At 55.2% G+C, this 18,574-nt stretch overlaps 1 protein-coding gene and 1 long non-coding RNA gene across 3 annotated transcripts; both read left to right on the top strand.

Moving 5' to 3' along the window:
• Nucleotides 1–242: 242 nt before the first annotated feature.
• LOC108962833 (uncharacterized) lies at nt 243–3,384 on the top strand. Its single transcript, XR_001991547.3, has 5 exons — nt 243–384; nt 1,693–1,785; nt 2,663–2,741; nt 3,103–3,175; nt 3,285–3,384. It is a non-coding gene; the product is annotated as an uncharacterized LOC108962833 (long non-coding RNA).
• Nucleotides 3,385–7,355: 3,971 nt separating this feature from the next.
• Nucleotides 7,356–17,457, top strand: GPR157 (G protein-coupled receptor 157). Of its 2 annotated transcripts, none has more exons than XR_007779265.1 (5): nt 7,356–8,049; nt 13,083–13,296; nt 14,536–14,730; nt 15,164–16,672; nt 16,728–17,457. XR_007779265.1 is itself a non-coding variant. In XM_030232897.2 (5 exons), the coding sequence occupies exons 1-4, from the start codon at nt 7,673–7,675 to the stop codon at nt 15,407–15,409; spliced, it is 1,032 nt and encodes a 343-aa protein (XP_030088757.2). In that variant the 5' UTR covers nt 7,357–7,672; the 3' UTR covers nt 15,410–15,444; nt 16,749–17,457. The 2 variants fall into 2 exon arrangements, 1 of the variants encoding a protein (XP_030088757.2); XM_030232897.2 differs by having other exon boundaries at nt 7,357–8,049; nt 15,164–15,444; nt 16,749–17,457.
• Nucleotides 17,458–18,574: the final 1,117 nt, after the last annotated feature.

Raw genomic sequence — 18,574 nt, 5'->3', positions numbered from 1 at the left:
TTGTTACTGCAAGGGGAAGGACAGAATTTCCTAGAATGTGGGAAGCAGAGTGTGGAGTTGGTGTTCTCAGCCTCCTGTGGCTCAGGGCAAAGGTGTTGCCCCATTTCCCCAGGTGCTGCCCCATTTCCCCAGGTGTTCCCCGTTTCCCCTGGGCTCAGCCTGGGAGTGGTGGCAGGGCTGGGAGGAGCCACAGCCCCATCAGAGGGTGGAACTGCCCCGGAGTTCAGGTGCCTGCAGCTCCCGGAGCCTCTGCTCCTCTTCCCTGCCTCGGATCAGCCTGGAGCAGGAGCCTGGCATCACCTGGGACCCCAGGTGGGCTCACCTGGGCCTCCCCAGGGACCTCTGCCAGCTGGAGCAGCTCCTGCCCTGCCCTGCAGGGCCCTGGTAACTCTCTCTCCTCTCTGGGGAGTGTCTGCTCTTCTCTCAGGGGGAGTTTCTGGGGTTGATTAAAGAGGGGCCAGCGGGAGTTGTTAAGCTGGTGTCTCCTCTTTGGGGAGTTGGGAAGTTGTGGGGAGCTTGGAGGAGAAGAAAGCAATGGGGAAAATACCACAATAACAGGGCTGAATGAGCATTGCCAGGAGTCAAAGCCCAGAGCCATTTTCTGGACGATTTGGTGGGATAATAGAGCACTAACCTGAGAGTAAAGTCAGAGTAAACTCCACTTGTTGGCAGCAGGAGGAAGGCACAATGCTGGGAAGGAGCTGAAACAAACGTGCTTGATGAAATGAAGCTTGTGGTATCACATATTTCTGTGCTGACAAAGTGATTGCTGCAGATCTTACCTGGCAGGACCTTTTACCTTTCTCGGAATGCAGAATTTCTGTAACAGGAGAGTTTTTCCACCTTCCACGCCCTCAGCTTGTTGTTTTATGGTGACAATTTCTTCATAGGCTAATTCACTGTTACATGATCCACCAAACAGCTTTTTCCTGCTGCTTTGTCTCCCCCACAGTCAGGTTCAGCTCGAGCTGCCTTCCAGCCCCCTTCCCCAGCAGGCAGGGGGGACCTGCTGTGATTTCTGCAGGCTGGGGCACCTCTCCCCAGGTAAAGCACCCCAACAGTCTCTGGGAAGTGAAACAGGCCATGGGTTCTCTTTTCCCTAAAAAGAAAATGGCCATTTTGGGGCAAATGGAGCCCTTAAATGGAAAAAAAAAAAAAAAGGAAAATTCTACAAATGTGACCATGTAAACTTTGAGTGGCACCTCTTTAAATTGTGCTAGTGAGTTCATTTTTCTCTTTTCCTTAAGCACCAGGGATTCTTAGAGCAGCAGAGGGGAGCTAAAAGGATTTGAAAAATTAAAAGCAGGGTCATTGTCTTGCTGCAAAGGTGTTCCCCAAAACATCTTTCCCTGGTCCTGTCAGGTTTGGTTTTTAGTGGCTCAAAGGGAAGTTTTACAGTTCCCAAAACAGCAATCCTGCAGCCCTGTCTGTCCCCCGAGGAGGATGAAGGTGAAGCAGGATCTTCCTCCTCTGCACCAGACTGTTTTGCTCTCCTGTGGCTGTGCCTGTCCCTGACCTGTTAATTGCCCCTGAGATATCAGGTTTGTCCTGGTCCTGCTGGGGAGTGTTGGGGATGATGAGGTCATTGTTTAACCAGGACAGCTCCTGGACTGGGACAGGGACAGGGCAGGCACTGGGTGCTCCTGTCACATCTTGGTGCTGATGTTTAGAATTGTTTGCTCTTCTCCTCAGGGTGAAGGGGCCACGGCCAAGAAGGGATTTTTGATGGATGGATTGGTGCAGTCTCCTGGGGATGGAGCCCTGGTTGTGGCCTGGCAGTGCCTGGTGGGTGTCTCTGCTGTCCTGGGGGTTGGATGGGCAGTCACAGCACCTCGTGTCACCTTTGTCACGTCAGACAGAGCTGTCCCCATCTGCTCTGCCATCCTGTGCCAGGGAAGCCACGGAACTTTGCTGTGATTCTGGCAGGAACCCCTCCAGCTCTGTCTTTAATCACTGCTCCCAGATCCTGACTGAGCTGGGGAGAGCCAGGAGTGTGGGCTCTGACATCTGCCCTCCAGCCTGGGCACTCAGCCCTGGCCCTGCAGGGTGGCAGGGTCTGCTGCCTTGGTGCAGGGAAATGTCACTGCACCAGGGCTCAGCCCTGGCCCTGCAGGGTGGCAGGGTCTGCTGCCTTGGTGCAGGGAAATGTCACTGCACCAGGGCTCAGCCCTGGCCCTGCAGGGTGGCAGGGTGTGCTGCCTTGGTGCAGGGAAATGTCACTGCACCAGGGCTCAGCCCTGGCCCTGCAGGGTGGCAGGGTCTGCTGCCTTGGTGCAGGGAAATGTCACTGCACCAGGGCTCAGCCCTGGCCCTGCAGGGTGGCAGGGTCTGCTGCCTTGGTGCAGGGAAATGTCACTGCACACGGGCAGAGCAGGTGAGAGCAAACGAGAGCCCGGAGTCTCAGCTCCCTCTGCCTTGGCCTCTGGACACAGAGCAGACTCTGCAGCTTCTGGAATTTGAGACTTGGTGCATTGGGAGGGGGATGGAGGCTGTGGAGTCTGAGAATCCCCAGGTGTGGTGTGCAGTGAGGGCTCCTGTGCAGCACCTTTGCTCTCAGGTGTTGCACAAGAGGCCCTTGGGCAATCCATCCTGAGCCTGTGGGAGAGGGGAGGCACTTCCTTTGTCCTGCAGGCTGTCTTCTCACCTGGTGCTGTGTTTCCAGGAGCTGAGGAGTGCTGGATAACCCCAGAGCTTGTGCAGCCAGGCTGCTGCAGTGCCTGACAGCAAAGTCCCCGGGACAGGTGAGCATTGGTGCCTCTCTCCTCGGTGTTCCCAGTGAATTCTCTTTCTGCCCAGCCCGTGTGCCCCTGTGCAGTGCAGTGAGCACTCCAACAGTTTAAACAGGTTTGTATCTTGGACTATTCAGCATTTGGAAGCACTTCATTGTTCCACTGTCTTGCCTGAACGGCGGTGTGGAGATAAATACAGATTACAGACAAGCCAGCTGTGCTTATCTTGTTAATGTTGGTAATTTTTAGAGGCCCTAACCAAGGGCTGGGGGTAAGGGACACGACAACTGTTGATTTTTGAGTTTCTTCTCCCTTGAAAGCTTTTTCTTCAGCACTGCTGCAGCTGCTTCCCTGACCCTCTGTTTGTCCCCAGACCCTGACCCTCTGAGAGGAGGAGAGAGGAGGACTCAGCCCACCTGCCCCAGCTCCCCTGCCTGGTGCCAGCTGTGAGTGTTTCTTTGGCAGTGTCTTAGCTGGTTGTTGTGAGCAATAGTCGAGGAAGCAATCAGCAAGTATACTGCCCTAGAAGTGCTGCACATTGTTGGGCTTGGGCAGGACCTGCTGGGGTCCCGGAGGAGCTGCAGCTGAAGGCAGGAATGCCACAGGATGCCTGGTGCCACTGCCTCGGAGCAGAGGAGCAACAGGAGGAGAGGAACCCTGCTGCAAGTTTGGTTCTTTCTTTGTCCTTCCCGAGTGCCTCTGGAGGGCTCTGCTGCCCCTTCCCTGAGCAGAGCTGTGCTTTCCCTGCCCTGCTGCCCCTTCCCTGAGCAGAGCTGTCCTTTCCCTGCCCTGCTGCCCCTTTCCTGAGCAGAGCTGTGCTTTCCCTGCCCTGCTGCCCCTTCCCTGAGCAGAGCTGTGCTTTCCCTGCCCTGCTGCCCCTTCCCTGAGCAGAGCTGTGCTTTCCCTGCCCTGCTGCCCCTTCCCTGAGCAGAGCTGTCCTTTCCCTGCCCTGCTGCACCTTTCCCTGAGCAGAGGTGTCCTTTCCCTGCCCTGCTGCACCTTTCCCTGCCCTGCTGCACCTTTCCCTGAGCAGAGCTGTCCTTTTGCTGCCCTGCACTTGTTCTGTTCCAAATCCCTTGCATGAATCACCTGGAGTGAGGCTTCAGGGCAGCTGGTGTGCATCATGACTTTCCTCCAGCTTTTGGCTCTCGTTCTCAGCTTTGCTGTCTCACCTGTGCTAAAGCCACACCTGTGGGCAGCCCTGTCCCCTGCTCAGGGTGTTGGATTGGCACTAAAAGCTACACCCCAAAATTCCTACCATTTGGCCTATTTTCTGGCTACTGACTAGAAGAGGTGCAGTCCATAGCTTGCTGTTATAGATACTGAGAATATTAGAGGATTATCCCTGAAGATTGCACAAAGGTGACTGCAGGGGCAGCCTCTCTGCATTCTGTGTGAATGCCCTGCAGGGCCACCCTCCCTCCAGGCTGGAGTCTGAGCTGCTGGGTCTCATGGTCTGGTCCTAAAGGTAACATTTGATGCTTGTTGGTGGCATGCTCTGTTTCATTATGGAATGTACAATATTAATATCTTTATTTTTCTCCACACAGCCGCAGCGTGAAGGAATATCCCATATTAATCCCCTAATTTAAATTTGAAATTAATAACTATCACAACACTTGGAGCATCCTTTAATCCATTGATTGCTGCTGGCTTGGTTCCAGCAGTGTCACTAATTACATTCTGCCTGCAAAAAAATCCTCATCGCTGGTGGCTTTTCTTCTGAGAGCTGCTGGCTGGAATTCTTGTGCCATCTCTGCAGCCTGAGACACTTCTAATGTTAATGGAATGGTTTGAAATGACTGAGCATCTCTGCTTGCTGGGGGACAAGGCCCTGGGCTGGCTCAGGGGGTGCTCTGGGTGGGCTGTGTGTGGGGTACAGACTCTCTGTCTTGGGGTCCCTCTGGGGAAGGGACAGCACAGACTCAGTCCCAGCCCAGCAGCTCTTGCCAGGGTCCTGTTTGTGCCTCCATCCCCACCCTGAGCCTGCCAACAGCTGCAGGTTTGTGACTCCAGGAGCTGCCTCTTGTGTTAAAGGTCTGGTAAAGGGCATTTCAGAGGACTGGGAATAAATTAAAATAGCTTTAATTAAACTTTTTTTCAGTTAGTGCATGGGTGTCTCTCAGCAGCGCTGTATCCAAAGCTGTCAGCGTTAGTGTCCATCCAAAATGGAAGAGAAGGGGTTAATCAAGTCAAGGATTAGGTCCTTAATCCGTGCCAGGAGTGCAAGAAACGGAGATTTTTTTTTTGTCACATGCTGGAAAAAGGCACAAAGGACAAGCATGAGGGTCTCCTCCTCTCTCAGGAGCCTTCTCTGAAGGCGCTCCCCGGGCTTTTCTCTAAGCAGTGACCCCGAGGATCAGGTGCTGGCTCAGGAAATGCTCCCATTCTCCTGCAGGTGAAGAGCCCAGGTGCTGGTAAAACTCTTGGCTGGCTTTTTTCCTGAATTTGTTCCAGTTCTGGGGTCAGGTCTCTGTTTCAGGTTTGTTCCCCCCTGGCTGGGTCTCACCCAAGCCCTGCGTGGGCACAGCCGGGCTGTGCTGAGGGTCTGTGGGAAATGGATTTATAGAAATGGATTTATAGGAAATTCCCCGGGCCAGGGAGGGTTTGCAGGATGCATTTTGTTCTGGATTCCTCTCAGAAGGGTGGGACTTGTGTGTCTTAGCTGTTCTGAGGCTGAGCCCTGAGGAGCCAGGCAGTGCCAGCAGGAATTGTTCTGGCTGCCTTGGCTGGGATCAGCTCTGTGGTGTTTGGGAGCTCAGCCACTGGAGGGTTCTGGTGATTGCAGTGCTCAGCTGCTTTTTAACCTCTTTCCCAGGGGTTCCATGAAACCAGACTCACCTTCTTTTCCAGGCTCCTGCTGGGAGCAGGAGGTGTGCTGCAGGTACAGGACAAGGTGACCAAGGTCCCTGTGGTGCTGTGGGAGGCACCTGCCTCTGTCAGAGCTGGGGAGGAGCTGGTGGGGGACAGCAGTCCCTGTGCTGGGCCAGCAGTGACCTCTGCTGGGGCTGGGCTGCCTGGGGACACTGGGGGTGCTGGGCTGAAAGGAGACTTTTCACTGTGTGCATTGCTATATGACAAGCCACTTGCTTAGACTTTTGTTCCTGAGCTGTAGACAATGCTGCCTTTGACCTGAGATGTGTCTTGGGCACTTCCCAGATATTCCTGTTCCCTGGGCAGCTGCAGATTCCTTGGGGCTGGAGTAGGAATTAAAAGGAGGATCTGCTCAGGCAGAGACAGCTGCTGCAGAGAGGAGGGGACAGCATCAGGTGCCACGAGTGCCACAGAGATGCTGAGTGTCTTGCACGTGGTGGTGCTGAGAGAATGGAAGGTGGTGGGGATCTTTAGTAAGGATTATTTGCCTTTTGTTGCTCAGTTTTGAAGCACAAACTCTGAGTATGGCCTGCTGCTGAGTGCTGACTTCTGTGTGCACATTTCCCATACTCCTGTTTTAGAAAACAGGGAGAGACCTGGCAGAAAATCCTCTGCCTGACCAATTTCTGATTGTTACGGCAAAGATCCATTTCTCTGGGTTTTACTTCAACAATTTATGATGACCTGACAAGCCATTTTTTAAAGAATGTTTTAGAACATCTGAATCACAGCCACAAGTCAGTGGAAATGCAAGTTCTGGATTTATCTTGGTTCTCTATCTGGCAAGACTTAATTAAGCTGTGTTGTGGAGCCTCATCCATCACCCAAAATAAAAGCAGCACTCACCAGGCAGGGTGGTTTGTCTGGGTGTCTGTGGTAGGTTGGGCTTGTGCTGTAAAAGTGGGGAAAAGGGAAACCAGGGAACAGGGAGGAAGCCAAGAGTGTGTGAGAGCAACAACTGGGAATGCAGCCCTGACAAAGCTTTGTGGGTTTGGGTTTTTTTGAGGGGTCAGATGGTCGCTAAAGAAAGCCTGCAATAGTGATAGAGTTAAAAGAGCTGTTGGTGTCAGACTGTGTGCAGGGCAATGCGAGTCGCTGCAGGTTCCTTTTTCTGTAAAGAACGTGCAGGGGGCATCACGCTCCGAAATAAATTCCTGAAAGAGTAAAGGCTGCTTGACTGAAGTTTAACCGAGTGGTAATTAGGGTATGTTGGAAGAAGATCTTGTTTCCAAAGGCAGCAATTTGTGTATAAATCTGTGAATAAATCCCGGTGGCTCTGGCTCGGCGGGGCGGAGAGCTGTGCGCTGTCCTTGGGGAGGAGGTGTCCGCAGGAAAGGAAGGGGACAGCAGCAGCCCAGGGCTTTGTTCCTTCTGCTGCCGCGCTGCTCTCCCCGGCCGGGGCGGGAGTTTTGATTGAAAGGAAAAAAGGATTTTCTGTGCTGCGGGGCCGCGGTGGGTGCGCTCCGAGCGCCCCGAAGGGAGCGGCTCCCGGTCCTGGTCCTGGTTCGTGTCCCGTTCTCGGTCCTTGTCCCGGTCCTGCTCCCGTTCTCAGTCCTGATCCATGTCCCGCTCCCGGTTCTCGGTCCCGATCCCGATCCCGATCCCGGTCCCGGTCCCGGCGGGGATTCCCTCGGCAGCGCGGGGGCCGGGCCGGTCTCACATGACGGCGGGGGCGGGCCGGGCCCCGCCGCTCCCGGGGCTCTCCTGCGGCTGCCGCGGCGCCTTCCCGGCCGGTGCCGGCTGGGGCAGAGCGCTCCGCTCCCCGCGGGCACCGCGCTGCGGCCAGGGCGGGCCGGACACTCCCCGGAGCGCGCCCGTCCCGGGGGCTGCACAGCGCTGTCCCCTCTGTCCCCCCGCTCCTCCCCACTGTCCCCCCGCTCCTCCCCTCTGTCCCCTCGCTGTCCCCTCACTCCTCTCCGCTGTGCCCCGCTGTCCCCCGTTCCATCCCGCTGTCCCCCGCTCCATCCCTCTCCATCCCGCTGTCGCCCCGCTGTCCCTCGCTCCTTTCCTCTGTCCCCCGCTGTCCCCCCGCTCCATCCCGCTGTCCCCGCTGTCCCCGCCGCCGTGCCATGCTGTCCCCGCTGCCCCCCACGCCGGTGCTGGCGGCGGAGCGCGGCCCGGTGCTGCTGTCGTGCGCGCTGTCCTGCGCGGGCTCGGCGCTGCTGCTCTGCACCCAGGCGCGCTGGCCGGAGCTGCGGACGCGGCCGCGGCAGCTGCTGCTGCACCTGAGCCTGGCCGACCTGCTCTCTGCCCTCTCCTACTTCTACGGCGTGCTGCGGGACTTCCAGGGCACCTCGTGGGACTGCGTCCTGCAGGGCGCCCTGTCCACCTTCGCCAACACCAGCTCCTTCTTCTGGACCATGGCCATCGCCCTCTACCTGTACCTGAGCATCGTCAGGGGCTCCCCCGCGGGCCAGGACTTGCTCTGGGGCTTCCACGCCGTGAGGTGGGTGCTGTGCGCTGTGCTGGGACCCCCAGGTATCCCCACCCTGCGCTGGGATGGAGCCTTGGGTGTCCCTTGAGTCTCTGTCCTTTCCTTCTCCTCTCCCCCTCAGATTCCTTTTGAACAGGGATTTTGGTGCCTTAACTAACCCACCCTGCTTGTTCCCCCTTTCCCTTCCCAAGTGAGCAGTTGGAGATGTGGAAAAGCTGAAGTTTTTTTGTTCAAGGTCACTTAGAAGAATCTCTGGCAATTTCTAAGGAGTGGAAATCCTGGCTTCTGCTTTCCCTGCAGTCTGCTCTGATGTTCTAGAAATGATATAACAAACCCTGTCTGTGATACCTGCCTGCTGCTGCCCAAGCTTCCGTGTTTGGGATCTGTTTCCACAGGTCCCCAGCTTCCCCCTGTCAGCCTGGTGTGTGGATCCCTCCCCTCTGCCCAGGCAGGTTGCTGTAATCCCATACTCACAGCAAAATGCTCCTCACAAGTGATGAAACTGCTGGGGAAGCTCTCTGAAGGTTGTTTTGGCGTGTTTGATTGAAAGCCAGACAAACCAGTCCACAGAGTAGCTTTATGTCTCAGTTCCTGCTATTTAGGGCACTGATTTTCCACAGCATGTTTAGTAAAAGCTTTCATTATGCAATTGGAGCTTGTGGAATCATGTGCTACGTCCACTCTGAGCAAAACAGTGATCCTTTGGTCCCCCATGCTGCCAAGCTTTTGCAACAAATTATAAGAGGAGTGATCTGCTCTAAAAGGGGAAAAAAAGCCCTCAGGACAAGTAGAGAATTTTCTTTGGTTTCTTGGTCACATATTTGACACCCTTTAGTTCCAGACAGCATCGTTTGGCAGGTGGGTGCAGTAGGGCTGAGTCCAGGTGAGGATGGGCAAGGAGACTTTGAGGCTGAGTGTGAGCCAGGGAGGAACTTCAGTCCCTGCCCTGCTGGGTGAGGGGCTGGGGGCTGCACAGGGCCCTGGGCACGCCAGGCTGGTGCTGGAGCTGCCCAGCAGGAGAATTTCTGTTATCCCATCTCCAGCAAAGGAGAGTTGCACTCTGAGAGCTGTGGCAAGGACAGGGTGCTGCCAAAGAGCCACGTGTTGCTTAATGGATGTAAACCCAAGTCTGACTCCTTCCTGGGCATTCTGGCTCCATCAGGCACATCAAAGAGCTCAGGCAAATCTGGCCCAGTTGTGATTTTCCTGTCTGCTAATTGCTTGTGTGGCTTTTGTCTGTGCTTCAGTTTCTCCGTCTGGTTTGATGCTCCTCAGCCTTGTCAGCTACCAAGTGTGGGGAGAAACAGAGCCCCTGAAACAGTGCTGGCTGCAATTGTGCACTCCCTGGAAACTGTGAAAATCCTGGGGGGAGATTGCTCTGCCCTGCCCCTGGCATGGAGGGAGAGGTGCTCAGACTGAGCTGCTTCTGGGGGAATTTGTTCTGTTTATTTTCAGTTCTTTACAATGAAAATGAAATGCCATCTTCAGTCCTTGCTATTGACCAGCACCATCTGCTCTGTTTAAAGGCTGTTGAGCACCTGAGATCAGGTTCTGCTTTGTAAATTCCTCCTGTTCTGTGCAGAGCCAGTGTTCAAAGCTGTTTCTCCTTTATGGTGTGTCTGAAAAGCCAGAGACAACAAGTGAGGACGTGTTCTCTGCCCATCCCCTCGTGACACATCACCCTGCTTTCCTTCCCTGCACCTTTGCAGCCACCTGAGAAATGAAATTCTGGGCACGATGCTCGAGATGGAGTGACTAAATACACGTTGGAAGCCAGAACCTGGAATTTTCCTGAGGGAATTCAGGGTGTCCCAGTGGATCCAACCCGTCAGGCAGGTTGGTGCCACAGGGATTCCTGTGGTAACACATCCACCAATTCCAGGCTGCAGAGCTGCAGCCTCTGCTTTGCTTTTCAACCTGTTGAGCTCAGAGGAGCTTTGGAAACAAGCCTGCAGCCAGCTTTGGAAGCTCTTGGGTAGCTGCAGAATGTGAGCTCTGGCATGCAGAGTGCCAGAGGCCAGGCTGCCTCGCTGCTGGAGTTCCCAGGGTCAGGCATCACCTGCTGGAAAACATCACCTTTGCTGGGAGAGGAGTTCATCCAAACTGGGAGGAATGGAGCAGGCAGAGCCCACCTTGGGCTTCCCTCCTGCCTGGCTTTGGTGCCAATGGCTGACAATGTTTTGAAGGGTTTTCATTTCATGGTCAGGCTGTGCAGATCATTTTAACCATAAATATACTCACTTTAAAAAAATCTATAATGTATGCATGCTTATATATTAAAATATATGTTTTATATATTTATATATATATACACACACATTTATAACCATGTATATCTGTTCAGGTCCATGGGGTGCCTGGGGTCCTTCCATGCCCTGTTCATCTCACTCCTGCCTGGGCTGCTTCCTGCAGGATTGGCTTGGGGCAGATTTGGAGTTCTGGTTACCAGGTGTGCTCAGAGCTCCTTCCTGGACCTGCCTGGGCTGTCCAGGATTTTTCCCTCCTGGCAGAGTACAAATTCCTGTCCCCAGAAGGAGCTGCCTGCAGGCAGGATGGCTCCTTGGCTAACCTGTGCAGGCAGGTGACAGCAGAGACATCACCTGTGTCTGAGAGCCCCCGGGGATAAAAGCAGCTGTGCAGCAAAAATCAGAATGTGCTGATTGGGCAATCTGACCCCAGGAAACCAGGGCAGGTCGAGCTGAGCACTGCTGGAGCTGAAGGGTCCTCACCTTGCCTTGTTTTGGTGTGGCTGTGCAAAGATCTGCTGGGTTGGAGGATTTTTGTATTCATAAATCAGGAGCTGTATTGGAGGAATAAATCCTGCTGGGTCTGTCTTACAGGCTGGATTTCCAGCCTTTGTCCAGGCAGGAGGAGTCACCTCCCCTCCTCTCCCACAGGGTTTGCATCCAGGTGTGTGTGGAGAGGCCCAGCCTACAGAATTGCTCTTTGGGGCCAGGGGGAGGTTTCTGCTCTCTGTCACCTGGGATCCTTTTTATTCCAGTGCTCACACACACCTTGGGTGGTGAGCTCTCCTGATTTTCAGTTGCCCCACTCTCCTAGCTCAGAGACCTTTGGCAGCCCTCCTGAATCTGTCCCTTTGGAGCTCCAGAGAACAACTGAATCACCAGTCTCAGTTCTCCTTTCCAGCCTGCTGAGATGGAGCTGGACTTCACAGAAATGTCTGATTCCCTCCTAGCCCCTCTCTGATTGCCCTTTGGTAATCCTTTTGCCTGGTGTCAGTGGTCAATGTCCCCCTGATCCCAGAACGCTGTTCCAGGGAAGATTAACTCCTGTTAGTGCAGCAGTTTGTTCTTCCTTCCCCAGTTATCTCCTGGAGGTTTTTACCTCCCTTTCTCATGGTGAGTTATTTCCTCCTGTGGCCTCTCTGTGGCTGTGCTCACACTGCCCTGTCTTACATCCACACACCATCCTTTGGCCTGGTTTTGTTGTCATTCTTGTGCAGTCTCAGCTCACTGATGAGATCATTATTTGTAAAATTGAGTGAAATTAGTTTCTCCATTCACTTCCCTTTTCTTGCTGCCTTTGAGCCTTTACATGGTTTCTTTTAGGAAGTGCCATTTCTCTTGAATCCTTTCCCTCAGTGCTCAGTCCTTGCAGCAGAGCTGAGAATGGAATGTCTTTAATTTGCAGTTGTTTCCTGAGAAATGGCCAGTTTGACCAGAAGGGCTCCTGAGCTGTGTGGAAACTTTCCTGGTGGTGGTGACGTTTGGGATGTTTTTAGAAGTCTGCTCTGATAACAGAGTGGGGAGGGCCTCCTGCAGCACCACTGTCCTTAAATAACAGCACTGGCTTGGAATAGCACTGCCTGCTCTCAGCTGAGCCCTGAGACAAAATGTTCTGCACAGTTGACTCTCAAGTTTTTACAGCCTTATATTTATATTTGTTTATTTTGTCAGTAGGTAGATCCAGACATTATTTAAGAGTAGGAAATGGGGTATATTTAAAATCTAACATAATGGGATTATCTCTGGTGCTACAGTTGGAGTTTCAGATAATCTGGTCAAGGCAGCTGCTGTTTGCCTACCTGTTTTGGATTTTTTGGGGGCAATTCCTTCCCATGCTCCCTGCAGCTGCTCCAGGCTGTCAGAGGAAGACTGTCCCAGAGCAAGGCAGCCATGGATTTGTGTTCTGTGCAGCTGGGAGAGCAGGAGGGCTCTGGAGGCCCAGCCTGAGCTGGGGTGCTGTGGGGAGGGCAGGTGACACACTCAGCTGGATGCAGGGCACTCCTGTGATGGAATTTTTGTTTGGGCTGCTGGGATTCCTCTGTTCTTCCTCATGGTTTCTTGTGGGCAGCCCAAGCTGCCGAGTGACTTCATTCAAGTGTGTCACCACAGTTATTTTTCTTCTAAATGCTTCCCTGGATTTGCCTCTGCCATCAAGTGAGAAGCCAAAGTCACAGCTCCAAGTTAGGTGGATGTGGCTCCTCTTTGCTTTCTTAGCTTTTGGCTCTTACTCCCACAATTTTTCCCTGGCTCTTTGTCCTTCAGAAATCATATTTTCCTCCCAAAATCCTGACTACACCTCCACTTAAAAGCAAAGCAAGCAAACAAACCGCTGGCAGGATGAAGTTGTGGATTTATTTCTTTGAGTGCAGAGTTTCACTTTGGAATAGGAAGGTGGGACTTGGCTGCTTGGCTCTGAAAGCTCGGGATCAGCTGGCTGGGTGCTGCAGGAAAATCCCATTTACAGTGCCCTGGCCTTGTGTGATCCCCCCTCCCCATGTCCAGGGGGAGTGGGGAAGGCCAGGAGGTGGGATGGGTCCTGTGAGGGCCAGGGCAGAGTGCAGCAGTCCCTGCCCCTCTGCCCTCAGGGCTGGGCTCCCTCAGGCTCCCCAGGAGGGGATTTGGGTCACTCAGTGCCCAGTGCCTGCTGGCACTCCCCCTCTGGGGCAGAGGTGCTGCTGGGCTGGGATGAGCACTGGGATCCTGGCTGGGGGACAGTCCCTGGCCCTGCCACCCCTCCCTGAGCTGTGGGGGCTCAGCTGAGGGTGTTCCTGGGCTAAGCCCCCTCTCTGTGTCCCCCAGCTGGGGTGTCCCCCTGGCCATCACGGTGGCTGCTGTGGCTCTGAGGAAGATTGGCTACGACGCCTCCAACGTCTCCGTGGGCTGGTGCTGGGTCAACCTGGAGGCTGAGGATCGGCTCCTGTGGATGCTGCTGACAGGAAAGCTCTGGGAGATCCTGGCCTATGTCACCCTGCCCGTGCTCTACATCCTCATCAGGAAGCACATCAACAGAGCTGTGAGTGTTGGGCTGGGTGATTCCAGCTCTGCATTTCTTGCTGCTTCTTCAGGCAGGAGGGGCTTCACAGCACTGAAATGTCCCTGGGAGAGGCAGTGCCCTGACCCACAGCACCATCACAGTGACTTAGCACAAGCAGACTGCAAAAGCCCTCTGAAAACCAGCAGGGCTTGTGGGATGTTCGTGAGGGAAATGCTACAGTTGGAATTGAAGCAGCATGTGAAGGACAAATTCAGCTTTAATCAGTTTTCTGCAGTTCCACTTGTACCAAGATTGGAATTCTCAAGCCTCAGTCCTTTTAGTGTCCCCATGCTAGTTGGTGTTTGTGAATGTTAGTTTGTACTGCAGCTCCAAGCTCCATTTGGGAGTCCAGGCACTGGATGGCTCTGGGCTCCATACAGGAGACTCCCTGTCCTGGCAGGGCTTGGAATTCAGAGCTTCAGTTGTTCTGTTCCTTGAGAACACACAGAGTGCAGGCATCCAGGACAGCATTTCATTACAGACAAATCCAGATGAGAGTGGCAAAGGAGCTGCACCCAGAGATTCCTTTTCTCTCTGAGCTGGGTTAGGGGAAAAGCCCCACGTGTGGGTAGGTGTCCTGGAAATTCTGCTCTTCTTGTGGTGGGGATGAACCCAGCCCTGCTTAGGGGCAGGGTTAGGATCCTGCAGATGACTTGGAAGAATGAGGTGATGTTCAGCAGCCCTGAGCGTCCAGGGAAGGGAAGGGGAGGGGAGCAGAGCTGGGGAAGGTTTGCTGGTGTCTGTCAGCATCACCTGGTGTGCAGCAGGCAGGACACGGTGTCCCAGCCTGGGCAGAGACAGCAGCGTGACCTCCTGGAAACCTGAGCTGGCTCCTGCCACTGCCAGGACTGCTGGGCACGCTGCTGTCCCTGAGCAGGGCTGGGACAGGGCTGGGGACAGTGCTGGGCACGCTGCTGTCCCTCCCCAGGGCTGGGGACAGTACTGGGCACGCTGCTGTCCCTCCCCAGGGCTGGGGACAGTGCTGGGGGAGCTGGCCCCGTTCTCACCTCGGGATCAGAGCAGCACTGGGAGCTGTCACTGCTTGCCTTTGGCAGGAATGTCACTGTCCCCAAGGGCGGAGTGGCTGCTGCTCTCCACTGCAGCCCTGCTCCCCTCCTGAGGGTTCCTTGGCTCTGGGCAGGGGCGCTGGGGCTGTGCCATGTCCGCAGGCTCCTGCTCATCCTCTGTCCTGTCCTGTCCCTGTCCCTGTCCCCGCAGCACGCCGCCCTCTCCGAGTACCGCCCCATCCTGCCCGCAGCCCCGGCCCTGCGGCCCCGCACCAGCGTGGCGGATAAGAAGCTGATCCTCATCCCCCTCATCTTCATCTTCCTCCGCATCTGGAGCACGGTGCGCTTCGTGCTGACCCTGTGCGACTCCCCTGCCGTGCAGAACCCCGTCCTGGTCGTGCTGCACGTGAGTGTTGGCTGGGGATGCCTCCCGCACCCCGGGATGGGGCAGGGCAGTGGGCGCTCCCAGCGCCGCTTTTCCCGGTGGGACCGAGGGTGCAGGAGCTGCTGCTGCCCCCAGGTGACGCCCGGGCAGCGGCAGCGCTGCAGCAGAGGCAGAAATGCAGCAGGAGCTGCTCCAGCAGCATCTAGTGGCTGCAGAGCAAAGCTGCACTGGCAGGGATGGACAGAGGGATGTTGGCCGTCTGTCCAGCAGGACTCAGCCTGCGCCTGCCCCATCCCAGTGCCAGCACACAGCAGCCCCCGGGCTGCCTTTGGGCTTTTTGGGAAAAAACCCTCGTCTCTCTGAATTCCTGTCCCGCTGCAGCTGCTGTGGCACGGCTGTGCTGCTCTCTGGGGTGCCCCTGGAGCACAGGGTGATGCCCGTGCTGCCCTTGCAGGGGATCGGGAACACGTTCCAAGGAGGAGCCAACTGCATCCTGTTCGTGCTGTGCACACGGGCCGTGCGGGCCCGGCTGCTGGCCCTGCTCTGCTGCGGCCACTGCACAGAGCTGGCCTGGCCTGGCCAGGGCACCCCCAGCCCCTGGCAGCACCCCCAGACCCACGGGGACAGGGACAAGGACAAGGACATGGACAAGGACGTGCCCGGCCCCGGGCAGACGAAGCCGCTGCTCCCCAGCACCTGAGCTGGCCCTGGCTGCTGCTGATTCCTCCTCTCATGGTAATTCCAGTGTGAGCCTTTCCCCCTCTCATGGTAATTCCAGTGTGAGCCTTTCCCCCTGTCATGGTAATTCCAGTGTGAGCCTTTCCCCCTCCTGCCCTGGCTGTGCCCCCGTGGGAGGGGTGGGATCAGGGACAGGGAGCAGGGACAGGGAGCAGGGACAGGGAGCAGGGACAGGGGGTTCTGCTGCTGCTCTGGGTTCCCTGTCTGACTCTGCAGCCCCATCACACTCCCAAACCATGTACAGAACTGCCCTGCTCCCTTCCCCCTGCGCTGCTCCCGGGTCTGTGGAAGGAGGATGAAAGGAGGAACTGAGCTGCAGGGCTGTCTGCCCACAGGAACGGGGCACCAGGCAGAGCTGAAGAGGAGCTGGTGGCTCTTTTTAAAGTGAAATGCCACGTGCAGACACATTCCATCAGTGCTGCACAGATCAGGTGTTCTGCCCATGAGGGGATGGATACCTCTGTGGGCAGAGGTGGCTCCTGCTCTCTCCTGAGCCTTGGCATTCACTCCATAGTTATATCAGTAAATTTGGACCCTCATGGGCACAGGCTGTGCAAACACTCAGGAGCCTGTTTCATGGGGCTGCTGGATGGCTCTGCCCCTCAGCCTCCCTGGAGCCTCTGAAAGGTAGATGGAAGCATCTCATCTGTGCCACAGATGGCTCCAAGAGTTGTTTCTTCTCCTTTCAAAAGGCTTTTAAAAACTTCTGAATGCTAAATAGCAACCTTGGATAGCTCAACCTCTTGTGAGTCCCACAAGGCTTGCAAAGAGGAGATGTGTTAAATTTCTTGCAGAAAGGTAGGATAGAAATGTTTAAATTTTATGAGACTCAGTATCGTGCTGTGTTCAGGTTTTTGGAGCCAGCCCTGAAGAGAGAAAGTAGAATTGTCACCAGCTTGGCTTAAGGGAAAACAAAACAGTGGAAAAAACAACACCAAAAAGAATCAAAACAGGTTCCATGCCCTCAGTTTGCCTTTTTCCTTTACAGAGCTCTGAGAAATCTTTGGGAGGAATGGGCCAGGGTCACGTTTCCAGCTCAGGGGTGTGACTGTCACTGTCCTGTGCAGGTGGCACGGCCCTGCAGTGAGTGTCACTGTCCTGTGCAGTGAGTGTCACTGTCCCTGCAGTGACTGTCACTGTCCGTGCAGGTGTCACTGCCCTGCAGTGAGTGTCACTGTCCTGTGCAGGTGGCACGGCCCTGCAGTGAGTGTCACTGTCCCTGCAGGTGGCACGGCCCTGCAGTGAGTGTCACTGTCCCTGCAGGTGGCACGGCCCTGCAGTGACTGTCACTGTCCCTGCAGGTGCAGGGTGCTGGCACAGCCCCACAGAGGGAGCTGCAGCCCGGGGAAAGCGGCGCTGGAGAGGCGGAGGGAGCCCTGCCCAGGTCCCGGAGCTGCCCAGCTGGGTCAGGATCCTCTGGAACACTCCACTCCCGTCTGTCTCCCCTCCTTCCCTCACCTCCTCCGGGACGCTGAACCCTTGGCTGGGGTCTCTCTTTACTGCCTGCCCAGCCGATGTGTGGTGAGTTCTGAGAGAACAAAGCCCGGCCAGGAGGGCTCCAGGAGCTGCTGGAAGGACTGTCCTGGGCATGGCTCTCCCTCGGTCAGAGCCCTCCCGGGAGCTCCAGCCTGGCTCTGCTCTTCACTTGAACTGGGACAGAACAATGTTCATTTCGTGGTGCTGCTGGATGGTGCCTCTGGATGCGGATCCCTCCTCCCTGGTGTTTGGGGGCTGTCACCATCGGGGTTTGTGGGGGCTCTCCGAGGCAGTCAGAGCCCTGCAGGCTCCCCAGGGATGTGGGGATGAGCCCAGGCTCCAGCAGGGACAGTGCCTGCCTCGGAGCTCCTGGGCTTTGTCTGTGCCTGGGGACTGCTGGCTCACGCTGGGGAGGGGCTGGGGCTTTGTGTGCCATTTGGAGATAATGTTTTACCTCATTCACAGTTCCTCACTTGCGTTTTTTAAGTATTTTCTCCAACTTTTACAAAATAAAGTTCAGTTTCTTTGCCAGAACGCTGCCCAGCGTTGCATTTGTGCAGCACAGATAGGGTCTGGTCTGGCTCTGGCTGCAGAGCCCTCCTGGATCCAGCCCTTTCCTCCTGTGGGCATCAGACTCGACTCTCCCTCTCCTTGTTGGACTGGAAGCCTTTGGACAGCTGCTAAAGCAGGGTCTGTGCATGACTTATTTCAGGCAGATCATTAATTTCTGAAATCCTTGTTTCTCCTCAAGTCCTGTTGTAGCTCAGGGGCCCAAAATATTGACTCAGCCTTGCCTGAGCATGCAATCCCTTCCCAAAGTGCAGGTGAGAAGGGGTCACTGGTGGGTTTATTCTGTGGGATGTCTCCTCAGGGTGGGCAGTGCAAGGAGCACCCTGCAGCAGGGCTGGCTGCCAGCTCCTGCTCAAACATCACATCTTGGAGCTCACCACTTACCTTCTCCAGCACCTTTACTGTCCTGCAAACCAAGTTTGCCCTCTTAATCCTTTTTTTCCCCCCAAAGATATCAGGGTTTCATAGGAGCCAGCCCTGAGCACAGATCACTAGGCTGAGGGTAAATAAATCCCTGCACAGCAGGAGCTGGGTGAGGGCAGGGGAGTCATGGAGTGAACATCTGCAGGCACACAGGCTCTGGGGTGAAGAGCAGATGTAAAACCTTGGGATGTGCTGCAGCTGAGATGGAAAATGTGCTTGTAAGTGCTGTACAATCAGCTCTTTGCTCGTGCCTGGCCCTGTCCTTTGCCAAGTCCAGCAGGATCCCAGCTGCTGGAGATGTCACAGCCCTGCAGTGCTCTGAAAATCCAAGAAGTTGATTTACTGTGCTCTCTCCCCTCACCAGCCTCCTCCAGGATCATCCCAGTGCCAGTTACAACCATAGAGATGTTGCTGCCACACTCCTGCTATGCTCAGAAAATATTCCGACTGTTCTGCTGCCATAAGCAAATGTTTACTCTGATGAAGGGGTTTTGATGACAAACATATGTGTTCTCTTTGATTCCTGGATGTTTCAAATTATTTCTTCAAGTTCAGGACCAGAGTTTAAAGACCATGGTAGAGAATTCTCCTTGCCTGTATTTACTGAGTGTCAGAGCAGCTGTTACTCTGCCAAGAGCTCCCAGAGGGTGACGCTGCC

This window comes from Serinus canaria, chromosome 21 (assembly GCF_022539315.1).
Source record: "Serinus canaria isolate serCan28SL12 chromosome 21, serCan2020, whole genome shotgun sequence".
Lineage (NCBI taxonomy): Eukaryota > Metazoa > Chordata > Aves > Passeriformes > Fringillidae > Serinus > Serinus canaria.
The sequence above is the reverse complement of the archived record's forward strand: the minus strand, read 5'-3'. Positions and strand labels throughout refer to the sequence as shown.